General features: G+C 39.8%; 1 protein-coding gene across 1 annotated transcript in view; it reads left to right on the top strand.

The window, feature by feature from the left end:
- Cntnap2 (contactin associated protein 2) overlaps positions 1-19,210 on the top strand; it is a 2,081,518-nt gene that overhangs the window by 1,559,898 nt on the left and 502,410 nt on the right. The window contains exon 14 of the mRNA XM_042273149.2: positions 18,884-19,040. Coding sequence (XP_042129083.1) covers positions 18,884-19,040 — 157 coding nt within the window. The remainder of the gene's footprint in view (positions 1-18,883; positions 19,041-19,210) is intronic.

The following is a 19,210-nucleotide window of genomic DNA, read 5'->3' as shown; positions in this document are numbered from 1 at the left end:
AATGGAAGCTTCCAGTGATGGTGAGATAGAAAAGAACCCTGATCTTCTAACTCCCATTGCAGTGTTCTTCAGAGAACTCAGTTTCCCAGCCAAGTCTGCAAGGTCTTGAATGTAAATTGGGAGGCAGGAGCTTTCTCTGTTTCTGTTCCAAAGCAGCCAGCATCAGGATCAACTCCTTTCTCTAATGGGGAGATGCTTAATACTGGTTCATGTCCAGAGTTAGAGAGCAGTGACCTTCTGAGAGCCTCTGGGGCTTTTATCACTCCCCTTACAGAATCTGTAGGCTCCCTATTCTGCTAGATATGAAACTGCCCATGTAGCCCAATCAAGTTAAGGCTAAAGTAGGTCAAGTCTATGTCAAGCCTCTGATTGTTACTTAAGTTGTTAAGGCCAGAGTCTGGAACCTAGAGCCCCCTAACAAGCCAGACTCAGCCACCCATTTTCATATTCATGCATTAAAGAGACATAAGGAAAAGGATATTTCTTTCATGTGGCCATCTAGGGAGGTGGAACAAAAAGACCCAGTGACATACCCTACACACACCTCAGTGTCCATTTCTGGCCTTCACACAAGGTTAACGTTGGAATAAAGAGCCAGAGGTATGTGTCACTAAGCAGCCCTTAACATCAGTCAAGGTGTGATCTTGCCTGTCATTATTGTCTCAGCTCTAGTGTCTCCTGCAAGGGCCTCCGACGAGTTGTCAGAACTGTGCAGAGATCCTTTCATGGTAAAGAGCTGCCCTCTGGCTGGCACCAGGCTTCAGCTCTTCCCTCTCCCAGAGGGAGATTCCAGGAGAAAGTCTAATTCCTTGTGGTATATTTGTCACGATAAACAGAAGTGTCTCTTTAGAATATTTTCATTTCTACCAGGATATTTACATGATGAGGAGCCACTTTAAGAGATTATTGCTCTTCCCTTTTATGTGGTAGATGCCTCTTATACCACCCCCCAAAAAAATCTTCCAAGCTCTCAGCCTTAATTGTAATTCTTCTAACCCCAAAACACACAGAAAGTAGAAGATATTACCCAAAAAAGCCAGTGGCTCCCAAATGATTTTCTTACAAATGAGAAGTTTAATAGATTAACTATTTGTACCTACAAATATATTTAGTGATTTATTTTTTTTTTTAATTTGTTCAAACTGATACTTGCCGGTCTTTGTAAATTTAACAGACTGTACACAATTTTAAATGTACTTCCTGATTCAGAAAATCGTCTTTCCTCAAGTCATAATTCTGAACATTGCTATAACTGCACAGCACAACAGACAGAGCAGGTGTAGAAAATTGTGGTGAACTGCCCTTGACTGTGGGCTCTCCCATGATCTCCTAGACCATAGAAAGCTGGGAAATTTTTCAGATGAGACCTTTTCTGTAGACCAGTTATTTTCACCAACCCTAGCAAGCAGATCACAGTCAACTCAGCCTCTACTCTCCTTTGTCAAGTCAATCTTCATGACACATCTTAGAAGTAACTGTCCATCTAAGCCTGTGATTTGCTTTTAAATCAGTGCAAGACATCAGTAATGCATTAGTCAGGGTTCTCTAGAGAAATAGAACTGATAGAATGTGTGTGTGTGTGTGTGTGTGTGTGTGTGTGTGTGTGTGTGTGTTCATGTATATATATGAATTGATATATGGATTTATTAGAGTGGCTTACAGGCTGTGGTCCAGCTAGTCCAAAAATGGCTGTCTACCAATGAAAAGTCCAAGAATCTAATAGTTGTTCAGTGAGGCTGGGTGTCTCAGCTGGTCTTCGGTATATACTGGAATCCTAAAGAAGTGGGCTCTAATGCCAGTAAAGAAATGAACTAGCCAGTGAGAGCAAGGACAAGCAGGCAAAGAGAAAGAGCTTCCTTATTCCATGTCCTTTATATAGGCTGAAAGAAGGTGTGGTCCAGACTACAGAGGGATCTTCTCACCTCAGAAGATTCAGATTAAAGATGGGTCTTTCTACCATAAACGATTAAGGAAAATCTTCCACAGATGTACCCAGCCACTTGGGTTTTAGTTAATTCCATATGTAGTCAAGTTGACAACCAAGAATAGCCATCACAAGTAGATTATTAAGCTTCCTGAAAGACTAGGTTAAAAGTAATCAAAACTTGATTCCAATAATGCCAGGAAGAGGATAAGAGCATCATATAAAGTCAAGACACTCACAAGTACAAATGAGCTCCTTACTATTAGAAGACTCATCAAGCAGAAATTGGATGCAGACATTGCAAATCCATGATCACAGGTGGTTATGTAAGGGCCATAATTGCTGCACATTTTATAAAGAAGAAAATGCAGTATTTTTTTATCAACTGAGACCTGGTAGAACTGATAAGCAATCATCAAATTGGATCATATGAAAACAACTTACAAAGCATACACCAAGATATGGCCAAAGTAGCACAATAAAACCCCAAATATCAGGATTCTGATTGCATTTGTGACTTTTTTTTCTATCTCATTTACTTTTTTGTTTGGATAGGAAAAAAGAAAATTTCTCTTCACATATTTGAAAATATTTATTAGGCATCTACCATGAAGAGTTGAACAGTGGCATTTATCAATAACATAAACAAAAGCTTGATGGTAATAGATGTTACAGTCTATTGTAAGTGAGAAGAGGAAACAAAGTGAACTTAGGAAAGTAATGTGCATCAGACATGAATAAAAGCAAAGAAAGAAGAGAGTACAGTAGGACAAGAAAAGTGAGGACTTATGTTGTTTTAGGTATGTGAATTTCCATAGGGAGCCGTGAACAAGCATCTCTTTATCCCAGACAAGGCACCAATGGCAGACCAAGGAGACCATCCAAGTGTAGCTAATGAAGCAGTGAGAGGACTGGAGCCACTCAAAGAAGTGTGGGTGAGGGTTGAGGGGTTACCCTAGGGGAGCAGGAATAACACAAAGGCAAATAACATCACCAAAAAGCCCACCCCAACCCAGGAGACTACTCAGGAGAGCTGCATCTCTGGAACCAATCAGAAAGTTCTGTTTCTGCTTATATAACCTTACACAAGGGGTGCCTCCAGAAACTTGCAAGCTTCATTTACTTCCTGAACCTTGTATGTTTCCTTTACTTCCTGATCATACCACCTTCCTTCCTCTCTCCAAGGAAGAATGTTTCAGTTTACAGGAAATAACTAATCACCAGTTGTTAAGAGGAAACAACCTCAATAAGGGTACATTTGAGCAACATCCATGGAAAAGAATGAAGGTCATTATGTATGTTAAAGAAAATGATCGCATGCAGAAAGCCAGAGCACTTGCCCAGCCATAAGCTGGAAATGTGCTTGGGGGTTAAGGTACGCATGTAGGCATGGGGACTGGGACAGCCTGTACAAAAACCTCTGAACTGAGAAAGAAATCAGTCAATGATAATAAGGTCATTCTTGATTGATTATAAAAATGTGGATCTGTTTATACCAAAGATGAATAATTAATTGAAATCAGAGGAAATTGATTTAGGTAAGTTTAGGGTTTTACTCCCTCATAAGCATCTTGATATAATTAGTCATCTGAATGTCTGGTAATTTGCCACATTCACTGCAGTCAGACTGAAATCAGTTGCCCAACAAAAACATGACTAATTGACAAGATGTGGAGGGCTTTGGGGGATCTCCATACCAGCAGGTCAATCTGCAGGCTAATACAGCAAGTTTTAGCTAAATATATATGAGGAAGATTTCATCCTATGATTTAGTGTTCAATCCTTTTGTCACAGAGCATGGGGGGGGGCGGTGGAGAGCATCAGTTATTTTGCTGTTTAAATAAGTGTTCATTTTTGCCTACTTGAAAAATAATCTGCCACTTGTCATTGCTATTGAACTTTGTGTCATCTTCCTGCTCTTCTGTGAGATTAGAAGGCTTTGAGTTTGTGCCACTTTTATTAACTGCTTGTGTCATTGAAAAAGGCGTTAGCATCTTAGTTTCCTAGGAGAAAGACCAAGTAACGGATGGATAATGTGTGACTTTGCCAATTTGCTGTGTCATGAATGACAAAGTATTTCTGCCCAACCTGAGCAGCAGGCTTGACATGTGACCTTGAGTTTTGTGCAACAAAAAGCAGTGTCTTGCTCTGCTTTGAAAGATGGATGCATTTTTCTGATAATAGCACACTACTTGTCTTGATAGTAGCAGGTTTGGTAGAGGTCAAGGTCAAAGCCATTCTAGTGTTATCAGGTATTTTTTATTTGTTAAGAGTAGGAAAGAAGGAAACAGGGGAACAGCTCAAATGCATCAGATTTAAAGCTCATCTTTCCTTCTCATGTTTTTTGGGACTCTGCAGTCAGGTCTTCATGGGGACATGTTCAAAATAACAATCTCATCTGGAGATGTCTAAGACAGTGTGCATAGGGTTTGTTCAGACTTCTGCAAGTGAAGGACAGAGAGTAAGAGTTGGCATGGTGATAAGGATTTATTGTTCTAATCATCACATTATTGTTCTAATCATCACAGAGTTCATCTTTTCTGCTCTTTGTTAACTTTTGTTAGTTTTAACTACAAATATGTTCAAAAGTTAACCATCTTGCCAAATACACAATCTCTACTCCAGAAATCTTTATAGTATTAAGTTCCCCTCCACAGACCTAGGTACCTCTTCTGTCTTGATCATCCTCATTGGTTTGCTTATAGCTTCATCTCCTTGACCTCATGAAACTCAATCTTTTCACATATAAATTTTCCCTTTGAGTGGTCTCAAGATCCTCAAACCCAATTATTTTGGTCAAGTTTTGCCTTTCTAGAAAAATCATCATTCATTTGCTCACTGTGAGTGTGCCGGAGTGTTCTGGAAGCTGGAGGTAGAAAATCATGCTTTATTGGAGGGAAATTGACACAGTAAAACTAATGGCATATGACCTTGAATTTTGTGGGGAAAAAAGTCATGTCTTTCCTTGCTTTGAACAAATGAATGTATTTTTTTTCAGCAACACATCACTGTCTTGAGAGTAACAGGTTTGATAAAGGCAACATGATAATGTGTAATGCAACACAGCAATGCAGCAATCATCCCCAGCTCAGACTGTGGCTTACCACAGAGGGCATGGGTGCAAAGCAGCCCTGGGAATGGAACTGAACACAGGTTTCAGAGATGTGCACTTTCTGCAAACCACATTGCCTTGAGTCTTTCCACTTAACAGTTGCCTGTTTTTAAGTCTTTCTCCTGTGTCAGCATCCTCTCCATCCTCTTTCACACAGACACCTTCTCATTCTTGGGCTTCTGCTACCACTATAGTGGCTAAGTATTGGATGTAAGGGCTAATCTCTGATCCACAATTCTTCATTGCTAGGCAGAGGGCCTCTCCACTGGGAGGCTGTTGGAGTAGCAGGCAAAGCAGCTGTTGGTTGTATAGGACTGTTTTTTGCATTGCATTACTGGCTATGAAGCATCCCTGCAGCAGGGTACTACACACCAGGACCTTATAAAAGTTTTCAGTTTGTACCTGAAAAAGTAGAACCAGATCCTACTGAGGTCCACTGATGCCTTTATTTTACCTTCTGCAAAATGGAGCTAAGTACATTTCCTCAAATCAATACCCTCCTTTGAAACGTTTTAGTTATTTTCAAAAGAATAAAACTTCTTTCAAAATATTCCCATTGAGCTAACCTAAGAAGCATTGCTGATCTGTCTGGTCACCCGGTCCTGCTATGGGATGTTTATCTCTGTCTCTAGTGTGTAGCATGGTACTCTGCATCTCTATCACCACCTTCATAGAAAGGTCCCCTGCTCCCATTCTCCTTTGCCTTATGATATCTCCTATCCCATCACACAGCCTAGACTTTCCAGCAGCTTTAAAACCCACAGTAAGACCTCAGTAGACTTCTATGGTAGGTATCTCAGCTAGGGTTTTTATTTCTGTGGTAAAACATCATGGCCAAAAGCAACTTGGAACATAAGGCAAGACATAGAAGCAGGAACTGGAGCAGAAGCCATGGAGAAATGCTGTTTACTAAGTTGTTCTATATGACTTGCTCTATCTGCTTTCTTTTAGTACCCATAACCACCGACTCAGAGGTGCTACTACCCAGAGTGAGTTGGACTCTCCCACATCAATAATCAACCAAGAAAATGCCCCACATGCTTGCCCACAAGCCAATTTGGTGGAGATATTTTCTCAATTGAAGTTCCCTCTTCCAAAATGACTCTAGCTTGTGTCCAGTTGATATAAAAGCAAACCAACATAGTATAATTAAGGGATAGAGTGAAACCCAACTCCACAAACATCCTTGAGCACTTGAACAGAAATATTTAAAGCCCTCTAAAGGTGTAATGGAGCTTGTAATAAAGAGCTGTAGAACAAAACCAAGTACTGTATCCCAGTGCTACTGCTCAGCCCCAGTCACCTGTACCTACCAGGTTACAGCTTGAATATGGACCAACAGCCCTTGCCAAATGAAGAGTTGCATTAAAATCTCTTGATGGAAAGCAGAATCCAATGGACTAGACTCTCAGCAAAATATAGAAAGGAAGCAAAACTGAAAACTAGAAACCCATTCTTCCAAAGATAACAGCATAGGAATTTGATGATCTGAACTTTAGTGCAAAGAAATAAGAGAAATTATCCCCTTGCACAACAAAAATAGCTACATACACAAGTCCTTCCCACTCCTCAATAAAAGACATGGAAGTATAAAGGGAATTAATTGAGAAAAAGATGGATAAGTGCAAGTGAGAAGTAGGTAAGGTGGGTGATGGTGGTTGGATATGATCACAATAAATTTTATAAATATACAAAATTGTTACAAACAAAAATACTACTAATAAAAGTAGGATCTGATGCATGTTTATAAGTTAATGTCACCCTATTTGGACACTGGGAAAAATGCAAACTGAAATATGCTTCAAAGAGGTCTCAGGTTAGTAATATCCGAAAACATCTGATGAAAGCAGATGCAAATCATCCCCCAGGCTCATCCTTGCAACAAGACCTCAAAGAATTCTACGGATGCCTCTCCAAGGAGCATAACCTCAGAGAGACACTAATCATGAGATGTTTGGGGAATCCCGATAGCATAATTCTGAATCAACAGAAAGAGCTAATAGCAACTTTAGCCCTGCAAATATTGCAGATATTAAAATTATTGCACCAGAATGTCTTCCTTTTAGATAGAGAAAACTGAATATGATTAAGCAAGATGCTATGGGAAGTTATGAGTGGCATTTGGAAAGAATGAAGTTAGAGTTATAAATATGGATGAAACTGAAAGTTTATGGTAGAGCTAAATAGCACTTGTCACCTATCCAAAGCAGGAATAGTGAAAGGGAGCAGGCATCTAAAGACATCTTCCAGCAATCAGCCAGCGAGATCAGGTATTCACATATGAAGGAGAGGCAAGGAGCAACCAGATGAGACTAGCACCATCAAACACATCTCTTACTGGAGTTCTGTATAAAAAGAGGTGAAGGTGGTATGGCTTCATGTCAGGACCCATGGATGAAAACTCACCAGAACTGAAGAAAATATGCAGGTGCAGGTTTAGGTGAAGGAGCCACAGCGATCCCAACAATGAGAGAACATCCTCATCAGATAGAAAACACAGATTGCCTATGAAAGAAAAAAAATAGTCTGCCCAGTGTCTTCTTGATCATGGACACCTAAAAGTACTCCCCAATACTTAAAAAATTGTTGTAAGAAAATAACCATAAAGTATACTACACTGAAACTGTAGATAGGTGGGTGGGTGGGTGGGTGGGTGAGTGGGTGGGTAGATGCATGGATGGGTGGGTGGGTGGGTGGAAGGGTAGATAGATAGATAGATAGATAGATAGATAGATAGATAGATATAAATTATAAATAAGATCTAAAGGTGTTTTTAAAAAATAAAATGTTTACAGAAACATTATCACAATAGCCAAGATATGAAATCAAATGAAGTATTTGCCAGTAGATGAATGGATAGAGAAAATGTGATATTTAGATTCAGCAGAACTCTATACTATGGTGATATTTTATTTGTATTAAAATGTTATTTGCATGTTAATAAATAAAGTTGCCCAGGGGTCAGAGCTATTAACAAGCCTTAGGAAAGCAGGGCAGTGGTGGTGTACTCTTGTAATCCCAGCACTTGGTAGGCAGAGGTAGGTAAGTCTCTGTGTGTTCAGGGATACAGCCAGTATTGGATACACATGCCTTTAATCTCAATACCAACCATAGAAAACCTGGAGATCTATACAGACAGGCCATGACGAGGTGGTCACGTGGTTGAGTTTACAACCAATGAGAAGGCAGAACAGAAACTCTATATAAAGACTTTAACACAGAAAGTAGCTCTGGTTTGGAGAGGTAGGACCACCGCAGGAGGAAGGGTAAGGTTTTAGCTCTTAGCTCTGACCTCTTGGCTTTCTTCTTTGCATTGGTTCTGTGTTTCTTATTTAATAAGACGGTTGGTTACATCTACACTATACAACCTTTCAAAATAAGGATATTATATCTTTACAGCAACATGCATGGACCTGAGGGCATTATGTTTAGTGAAACAAGACAGACATTGAAAGATAAATACCACCCAATCGCATTTACATAAAGACATTTAAAAGGTTGCACTCATGGAAGCAGGAGTTGAATGGTGGTGGTGGAGTGGTTGAGATGAGAGGAGGAAATGTTGTCAGGGCAAACACAAGTTTAGATGGGAGGAAAGCATTCAGGAGATCTACTGTACAAGTCAGTTAATAATGGCATATTTAAAAAATCACTGAGACTGTCAATATGGTAAGAATGTGGAATAATACACGTGTTAATTAAGTTAATTTAGCCATACCACAGTGAGTACACGTACTAAAACATTATGTTGCATGTTACAAACATATAAAATTTCTACTTGTAACTTGAAAGTTAAAATAATCTTAAAGGCAGATGAGACAACTGCATCTCCCATTCTTTTTGGCCAGTATCAGTTTGATACCAAAACCATAATGAAAGCAACATAGGGAGAAATAGACCAATGGCACTCAGGCACATAGTCACAAAATTCCTAAACCAAGCAACAAAGCCCCTATCTCTCTCTCTCTCTCTCTCTCTCTCTCTCTCTCTCTCTCTCTCTCTCTCTCTCTCTTTCTCTCTCTCTCTCTCTCTCTCTCTCTCTCTCTCTCTCTCTCCATATTCATATAATATGTGTGTGTGTGTCATATATAATGACATTATAGCTTCTGACATTATCAGAAAATATCTATAAATGCTACAAGGTGAAAAAATTAAGACCCTGACAAACCATTGAACAAAATCACTAACAATTAATAATTTTAAAAATCTTAGCAGATGGTAAGTGGGCACAAGCTCCCTTAGACATGAAGATGAACTATTTTGTTTTAAGTTGCAGCACCATCATAAGTTAATCATTCACAGGATTTTCCTTAAGATTTGGAAACACAGAAACCTTCCATGACAGTTAGGTCAGCACTGAGCAGTAGGTCATAGCCACTGTGATAGAACATGAAGAATGTGAAGGGATAGAAGCTAGAAACAAGGAAACAGACTAGCATTCACAACACTAAATGGATGCAACAAGTTACTTTTATATTATTTATTTGCATATATACATGTATATATTATTATAAATAAATAAATGATGTATGACAATAATAAAGAAAAAGAGGCCATGAATTTGAGATGGGGTGGTGGGAATGGGGAGACATGGGAAGGGCTAGAGAGGAGAAAGGGGGTAGGAAATGGTATAATTATATTTTAATTAAAAATTTAGAAGTTATTAATAACTATTCCAGAATTATCAGTCTTCCATCATTTTCAATGCAAAATAAAATAACACACTGAACTTAATAAAATAAAAGAATTAAGAGAAACAAAAAGAATCAAATAATAGCCTGCAGTCCCATCACATCTCTGGAGCACTATTTATAGTTTCTTCCCAGGACCTTTGATGTAAAGGAACAAACCAGGCTCCTGAGAGGCCATGATGCCAGTGACCTTAGTTAACTTCACTTGGAGTGACGTGGCCCATTCTGCTCTCTTCAAGCCTTCACAGAATTATGAACTCCCATCAAATCTGTCACTTGATTCCATTCCAATTAATCTAATTCATTTGAATAGGATTCAAATGATTGAATTCAACTGCAGCAAATTTTGCTCAGTAAAAATGGTTTATGATTGAAATCTATTAAGTTCAATTCAATAAAATAAATTTAAATATTATTCAGTAAAATTAACTCTTATTTAATTAACACTTCAGTTCAGGTCCAATATGAACTTCCATTCTACATTTCTAAATTTGGCCCTGATTCAAATCAATAAGATAAAGCAAAATCCGATGTAATTCTGAAAGATACAACCTTAAGCTAATCAACTGCATTTATTTCTAGTCTTCCCTAATCAGATGAGTTGAGTGACATTCAATCACAGAGAGATAGAATGTTCACCTTTAGTGATCAAAGTGAATGTTTCTATCAGATCTTTAAAGCAATGCATTTTCTCTGCTGTCTGTGTCTGAACTCGGCAGAGCATTGCTGGACTCATTCTTTTGTTTGAGAACATAGACTAACATAGAGTTAGATGATTGGAAAACAAAAGAGAATATTATTAGACAGCTTAATACATTGAGTTCTCAAAAAATTATAGGGAACTTGAAATGATATGCTTCTGTATCTATGATAATAGCAAGATATGTGATTTTTTTTCATTTTACTTTTAATTTTACCAGTAAAATACAACCATTTTAATGCAGGATCATGATTATGAAATTGAAAATAAAAAAGGTAATAGCTATAATATGCTGAAAAATATGAATTAAATGAGGGTGCTTCTGTAATAAATACCATGACCACCTCTTGATGCCTGTGACCTAGTTTTCCCCTGCCATCTCTTTCCTCCAGGATGTTTTTTAAGCAGACAAGACAAAAAAAAAGCACTGGAGCCAACCAACCATTGGCTGCAACCTTTAGAGACATGAGCTAACTTAGATATTTGGCAAGGGAAAGCTGACTGATATAATATCTTGTTAGTATATATACCTTGTTATATAAATCCTGGGAGACGAGTTAATACTGTGGGTAGTAAAGGTACTTGGGCCTGTTTCTTTTTTTTTTTTTTTTTTTTTGGTTTTCCGAGACAGGGTTTCTCTTGTGTAGCTTTGCGCCTTTCCTGGATCTCACTTGGTAGCCCAGGCTGGCCTCGAACTCACAGAGATCCGCCTGGCTCTGCCTCCCGAGTGCTGGGATTAAAGGCGTGCGCCACCACCGCCCGGCATTTTTTTTTTTTTGGGGGGGGGGGCCTGTTTCTTTATATACTATTCGAAATGTCAATGAGCTAAGCCATTAATGTCCTTTCTCCAAATCAACATATTGCAGACTTGTCTGGTAAGAAATTCCCATGGGGATCAATGACAGTCTCAATATTTTCCTTTGAGCTTTTCATAGCCTTATCCTGTAGGCTGAATTTACATGGTTTAGTCCAGAGGATACCGGGCAAACCAGAAACCCTTTCCCGCAACACTGTTACCATCCACAAGTGTCGGGGGAGGGAAGCACTAGACCCAGAAGTGTCATTTCCTGTCTTCACTGCCTAGGCCTCTTGCCCCTATAAGAATCCTGAGACATGGACTCCATGCTCCAGTTTTTTAAAGTGAGTATAATGAGAAAAACAAACTCCACATGGCAATGAAGACTGACTCTATATGAGAAAACTCCAGAACTAGTGGTCAGCTCTCACTTCCCATTCTTGGTGTCAGGAGTCCTTATCTCCTTTATTTTTGGGGCCCTGAATACCTTGGACCATGCACATTTCAAACTGAAGGAAAAAGGCTTCATCTTGGAAACTGTAGCTGCCAGATTATCTGAAGAAGAAGAATCTGGTAACTAACTGGTCTCAAAATTTTCACTCTGCTCCAACAGGGAGGAGTTTGTCACTCAAGCTCTTCCATCTCTCCTCTTCTTTAGGTCAACAGCATTAGAAGATAGGTTCTGCCTGGTATCAGGATGTTCTGCATACACAGTGGCTCAGTGCAGGGCACTGTAGCTAATTAGCATATCATTTGTAACTTGATTGCTGTGATGAGATAAGAGTGGTCTGTGCTATTCACTGAGGAGGTGGAAGAAGAGTAACCAGGCAATGCAGTGGTAAAAATGGAAGGAAGGAGGGCATGAGAGAAACAGCAAAACCTGAGTTACTTAGGAGAATCCTGCCTGACATGATAGATTAGTTACTGTACCTTTCTGTCCAGTCATGACCACTGTACTGTTTATGTGTGTCTATCCCATTACAGCATGTGAAATCTGAATATATGCAATAAAAATACTTGTAAAGGATTGAATCCTGCATATTACTAGAGGCATAGAACATTTACAGTATACCAAAACAGATTAGCAGCAAAGGAACCAGCCACCAGCAGGGGTCACTAAATGCCATGGTGGTTTGGGCAAGCTGAAGCTGTTCTATTTTCTCTTGCTAAAAAGTCTCCTGTGAGTCCATAAAAGATAAGTTGGCAATAGTTAAACATTTTCATTTAGGGCACTATGAAGCCTTAGGGTATTGTTTTTTGTATCTTCTAGAAGTGAACGAATGAAACTCATTAGACATCCCAGACACAAACTTGTTTGAGCACATTCCTACATACTAGTTAAGCAGTCTATTAAGCCACACATAGCACAGAACTCTATTCTAAAGGAAAGCCCATGTACTGCTATACTTTCCAGAGGTCTCCATGCATTTGGTCTGGCACTTGTACAATTTGTTATCAACAAGACTTGCAGTTCCCTTAAGTCTTTAAGTGCTCTCTTTCCTCTCTGTCTTTCTAACTTCATCCAGCTCCTGAGAAACTCTTTGCTGTGATGCAATTTTCTCTGAAATGGATCCAAACAGTAGTGATTAGACTTCATCCCGCTCGTGCTGGGCTGATTTAATTCACTGTGCCTCACCTTAACAACCTAGTGTCTCATTAACTAGAATGTGGCATCTGCCTACAGTGACTCACCTACATGACATAGTTAACTAGAATCTTCACAGTCTAAGGTTAAAGACAAGTTTCTGAACTCTTACCACTTCATATTCTTGTCTTTTAAAAAGACACTTCAATTGCCTTTAACTGTTTTCCCCCAAAGCCAATTAATAGGTAAGTAATGGTTTGTAAAGAAAAAAAAATAGCATTTCATTAAGGATAGCATTGGAATGAGGCAGTTCTTTGCTCAAAGAAAATTGAGCCATTCTTCTCTTGCTAAATATAAAACATATACAAAATTAATGATTTATTTTTGTTATAGTGATTTAACCAAATTAGCCAGGATGAATAACAAAGTATATAATTTCCCTTTTGCCCAAGAAAAGGTTTGTCTTATTGACATTTCATTGGTTGGTTTGCTTGTGCCAAATGTCATGTGCTTTATGTGGACTTGATTTATTCTTCTCGGAAAGAAAATGCAATAACACCGACTTTGCATTTCCCTCGCCTAAAGCGTTATTCGGACAGCAGTATTGTGATTTGAGCAAAGGTGGAGAAGGGAGAAGAGGCTTGATAACCAAGTCCCTGTCATGCTTGCCCCTGACCCTGGTATGTCACCTCTGTAGGCAGAGTTTCCCCAACCCAGCAGCTGCTTCCCAAGTAACCACAAGAGAATTTTATTGTGAATTATAAATGCTCAGCTGGTAGCTCAGGCTTATTATTAGCTAACTCTAACATTTAAATTAATCCATATTTCTTATCTATGCTTTGCCTTGTGACTTGGTACCTTTTCTCAGTATAGCATGCCCATCTTGCTTCAACTCCCTGACTCCGTCCTCTTTCTTCCCTGTCCTTAGTTTGGTTGTTCCATCTATACTTCTTGCCTGGCTACTGACAAATCAGCTTTTTGTTAACAATGACAGCAGCATATTTCACAGTATACTGGATTATTCCACAGCATGCCTATTCATACTGAACAGAGGAAATGCCACTGTTGAACTCCTCTTTGTATCTTACTGTCAAATAAGGGTCTTTCCCAGCAGTGAAATGAGAATCTTCCTTGTAAAACTGGTGGGGGAGGGTATGGGATGGAGAATCAATTATAAAGTCCTTGCCCTGCAGGAATGCAAATATGAATTTGATCCCCTGATCAATTTTCACTTAAGAACAAACAAGCAGGATCGTCATCCCAATGCTAGGAAGGTGGGGATCCTGGAATGCTTGCTAGCCAGTCAACATAGCTTCCATGAGTTCAAGGCTAGTGAGAGACCTTGACTCAAAAACAAGATATGAACACCTAAGGAATGGCACCCAAAGTTGACCTCTGGCCTGTAGATACAGATGTACACACAAGCACACATATGGGTACATAAAATGCACATCCACCTGCACACACACACACACACACACACACACACACACACACACACACACACTACTGGTACAGAGCCTAGCTTTCATGTAGACCTGAGAGTTCTTGCTGTGTATCTAAACAAACTTGGTAATGAAGCTTCCTTTCCCCAGTGTCTGGGGAGCCCCCACAGGTGCTGCCAGGGACCAGCAGCCTCTCTTCTTTCATTCTCATAATCTCCTTCGGAAGGTGAGACTGAATGTTATCTTGCTCCTTTTGTTGACATTGTTCTGATTTTCACAAAGAATATTGAGCCAGAGACAGCTCTTGGGTCGTGTGAGTTCCTATAACTGTCTAAATGACAAGAAGAACATGGTGTAGAGTTGTTTCAATTGGCTGCCTGAAAGAACAGATATGAAACCAAGGGTCTAAGATATGGGTTCTTTTACTGAGCATTTTTTGGCATGGACTGAAGAAGACATTTCCTGTTGGTCCATTAACTCCACTTCTATTTGTGTCTGCTTTATCCCTGTCCCCCAGTCAGAAAGTATTACACCTCCGAGTTCTCTAAAACAATGACACTAATCAAAATTTACTGAGGGAGAAACCATTTAGCATTACCCAGCTAAAAAAATGAAATACTCAAACTGGATTCGATAGCTAAGGAAGTAAAGTTTCTATATTTCCAGGGTGAAGTTCAGCCCGTGTGCCTTTTTCAAGACCAGCCTAGCACCACCTGCCTTTACATGCTTCCTAATGTCTACAAAAACCACAACTCTCTTCGTAAAGGAAATATAAAAGAGTTTATTCTGGATCCACTGGAAATACAGATTTAGGTTACCCAAAATTCCATGTTCTGATGTGGAAGCAGTTTTGCAAAATCTTTATCATTTTACAGAATCAAGGCAAGTTTAAAATGCATTGGTGAGTACATCAGAGAGGCAGGTACATTGAGATGAGGGAAGTTTTGTTGTAAGCCCAAGATGCTATCTGATGGCATTCTTAGCTTGTGGGTTGGTAGATGCTAGTTGCCTGCTAAGTCAATAGATTCTAAAAGGTTTTACCTGTTGTTACAAGACATTAGTTCTGACACAGAAGAGGGCAAGGAATGGCTATTCTAGAGAGTCAGAACTTAGACCAACATAAGATGATTAGCCTCTGGACTTGTAACATTCCAACCTCTCCACAGTACTAAAATTCTCATCAGCCAATGGATCTCTGCAGACAGATTCCTTCAGGAGTTCCCAAGCACAACCAATGCAGCATCTTCTCAGAGTTTCCTTCCCACTTTCACACAGCCAGAGACAGACTTGAGTGGGCCTACTACAGCTCAGTGCCCAAAGGACCTCAACTTTTCCTGGAATGGCAATGATTAGATAGTTCCCATAAATGACACTTTGCAAGCCTTAAAAAAAAACTGTGATATTACAGAAAAAAAAATTGTATAATGCGTCATGTCTTTGACATTGGGAAGCATTAAAAGTCTGGGACTTTCCCTTGACCCTGACAAAAAGAGAAGAGGCTTTAAGCAAAATCATTTGAATAGCGTTCAAACCCAAATGTCTTCTCTGCTGAGACAGGGCCCCTCTGGAGAGGACACAGCTGCGGAGTGGCCCCTTGTCTCAGAGAGCTGGCTTTTCTCTTCCTTTGAAGTAGAGTTGAAATCTTTTTCTCTCAGCTACTTACCAAATCAAGTTCAGTGATCATAGCATGGAAAACAGCAACCTTTCTAAATGAAGTGAACTCTGGGTGCTTATATGAAATGGAATACCTTACTGGTTCCTTTTCAAGTTTGTGTTGGTTCCCTCATTACACGGAGCATGATCCTAAATCCAAAACCCTTTTCAGTGGCTTTCAAATGCCTGCATTTTAACAAAGCTGCTCTTGAGGAAAACTCATGCAGTATCTCACTTGCTATCACAGAAGTGTGTTGCATTATTCCATCATGGTGATTATGACATTATTTGATTAGATGTTGTGATTATCCAAATGGCAGTTGAAGAATGTCAGGCTTTCCCACATCTCTCTCCAGAGCACTGACAGATACAAGTGTGTACTTAGTATCCTGAAAGGACAGGTGGAGGTAGATTCTTGTGATGGCATTTCACCCACAGACCTGGAGATTTTAATAGATTCCCTCTGGCTTACTGGGTGGCACTACCTCCATTAATCCCATCATTCCCAGATTCCCCTAAGGCTCCTCTGTTCTCTTAGCATATCCCCAAGATTCTTCCACATTCTTACCTCTTGCAGATTTTTTTCTTCCTGTTCAAGAATAGTGTTATTTCAGAAGAGAAACAATAAAAAAGGAATAAAGACTGACAGAAAGAAAGAGCAGAAAGGAAATTGCATTGTATATAGACACACACACTGAATGCATCATTGCAATTGTGTCAGGATCCTAAAACAGCAAAATCACAGAATCAAAGAGAATGGATTCAGTGGAGCTAGGAATAGAGGAAACAAAGCCATTGCTAATAAATAAAAGTTTCTGTTAAAGAAGGTTAATGGGTTCTAGAGCATTTCTGGACTACACCATAGTTATGATTAGCATACTGTGTAAAATACTTAGACAATTTGTTAAGAAGGGAGGTTTCACACTGAGTGCTCTCAGCACAGTAAAATGGAAGAAAAAGGCCCCATGGCCAGCATCTTCTCAATCTCCCTTCTCATCCTTTGTGCCTCCAGGCTTTTCTTCCTGCCATTCTCTTGAAGTGGATTCATTTTTCTTCCACTTCTGGCAGCTTTCTGTGGAATTCCAGCACAGTTTGCAATGCTTTTATAGTATGAAAGATCCCACCGCTGTCTCTGCCTCTCTCAGTGTTTTCCAGCTTGCCTGACGGTTCCTGAAACAAGACCTTCAGCTCAGGAAATGCTCCTGAGGCTAGACATCAGCATCCAATTGCCTGGAGTTTTATTATCAGACTCTTCATCTCCTCTCAACTTCTGTTGAACTTCAAAATATCTTCCCTTTATCCTCCCAGATGACATATGTCAGTATTCTCTTATTATCTAGACCAGAAGCACAGAGTTCACAGTGCCTTATACTCCCCTCCTCTCCCAAATCGCACCTACCCCAGCAATCCTAGACTCTGTTTTCTCTTTCTCCTCTCCTAGTTCCATGTTATTAGTTATCTTCTCCATTATTAAGAGAACTTCACATCTGCCCTCCAGATTTCATCACACAGAAACCCATCTTTTATCTTGCTCTAGATTTTTAAAGCCCAGATTTGGACAGTAATGATTCCATGTTCCAAATCCTTCAGTGGCCTCCCATTATCTCAGGATAAAGTTCAGGCTTAGAAAGCTGGAGGAAAGAAGCCTTGAAAAGCAAGAACTAGTCAATGTGAAACAATTTCTCATTTGGACAAAGGCTTTACAGCTGAGCCCTCGTTTGCTCTCTAGTACTGTCTGGTGCTGCTGCACTCCCAAACTCTTCTCGCCAGCCCTACTCCACACCACTTGCTTGCTTCTGCATACACTTTGTGTACAAAATTCCTCTGTATGAATTGTTACTTGGTGTTCCCTTTGTCTATAGGACTCCTGTACTCTCACATTTTGGTTCACTTGCCCAAACAACCTACAAGACACAGCTCAGAGAAAACATTAGCCATGACCTCCTTTACCTCACACACACACCCATGTTCCTAGTACCTGTACATCTGTTTCCCCAACCTGCATTTTCCCTCTGTTGTTCTACTGTTTGGCACATAATGGAAATGCAATGGAGTTTTGGTGATCAGGCAAAGGGATGAATAAATGAATGGAAGGGAGAGGGGATTTGGAATCAGGGGCTCCCGCAGATCCCAACATCTGCAGACAAGAAACTCAGGTTCCTTATAGCACATGGAGTAACACTTTGTACAACCTATGTACCCACATCTTCTCCAGTATGCTACATCATCTCTAGATCAATTCTAACAGCTAATGTAAGGTAAATGCTGTGTAAATAGTGACTGAAGGAATCACTGTGAGAAGTGTGTGTATGCTTGGCGCAGACACAAGGTTTTTTTTTTTTTTTCCAAAACCTCTTTGATTCACAGCTTGTTGATTGCATGGATATAGAAGCTATGGACATGGGTAGCTAACTTCATAACAGATAGGGAGTGTTCTACAATATGAGGTCAGACTTTTGATGTGGGGCGTTAATCTTCTGAATAATAAAAGAAGAGGTTAGCCTTTCTAAACCAAAGTTCTTCATGAATAAAATTAGGAGGTCAAACTTAAGACATGGCAAAGCTCGAATTTAGCTCTGGTCATCTTTTATCTCCATACTTGTATCAGTTCACAGAAAAGCAAAATCAGCTGTGGAGTTAGTTGCATGTTGCAGAATGGCCCATATGCCTTCAACGCAGACTGACACCATCTAGGATTCCAACTTACTGAATTAATACCTAATATAGATGCTTGAATGTCAAAACTTCATCCAAGAAGATACGTGGAGAACGAAGGAGAAACTTGAACTTTGACATTCTGTCTGATTTTTTTTTTTAATTAAGCATTCCTATTATTGAACTAATTTTACTATAAAGATGGACACATGCCATTCCATCTATCAGAGACTGCTATACCTCCTAGGAAGAGAGAACAAGGTGATATTATAATGATGCAATTTAGGCCCCTCTCTAACTGTGCCTTTCCCCTTTCTCGCAGATGGAAGTCCTTACACGTGGTGGGTTGGCAAAGCCAATGAGAAGCACTACTACTGGGGGGGCTCAGAGCCTGGAATCCAGAAGTGTGCCTGTGGCATCGAGCGCAACTGCACAGATCCCAAGTACTACTGCAACTGTGACGCAGACTACAAGCAGTGGTGAGTGCCCAGGGAGTGCAGCCTCCCCGAATCTGCATGTCAAGTGGATTAATAGGAGGGAAGTCTGGGCAGGTGCTAAAGTCAGAAGATAATAGGTGAGAGGTGTGGGGCACTAACTCAGTGGGTAAATGTCAGGAGTACAGCACCCTGACAATACAAAAGCAGACCGA

The sequence above is a fragment of the Peromyscus maniculatus genome, chromosome 3 (assembly GCF_049852395.1).
Source record: "Peromyscus maniculatus bairdii isolate BWxNUB_F1_BW_parent chromosome 3, HU_Pman_BW_mat_3.1, whole genome shotgun sequence".
In the NCBI taxonomy this organism is placed as follows: domain Eukaryota; kingdom Metazoa; phylum Chordata; class Mammalia; order Rodentia; family Cricetidae; genus Peromyscus; species Peromyscus maniculatus.
Note: the sequence above shows the minus strand (reverse complement) of the source record. Positions and strands in the feature narration are given on the sequence as shown.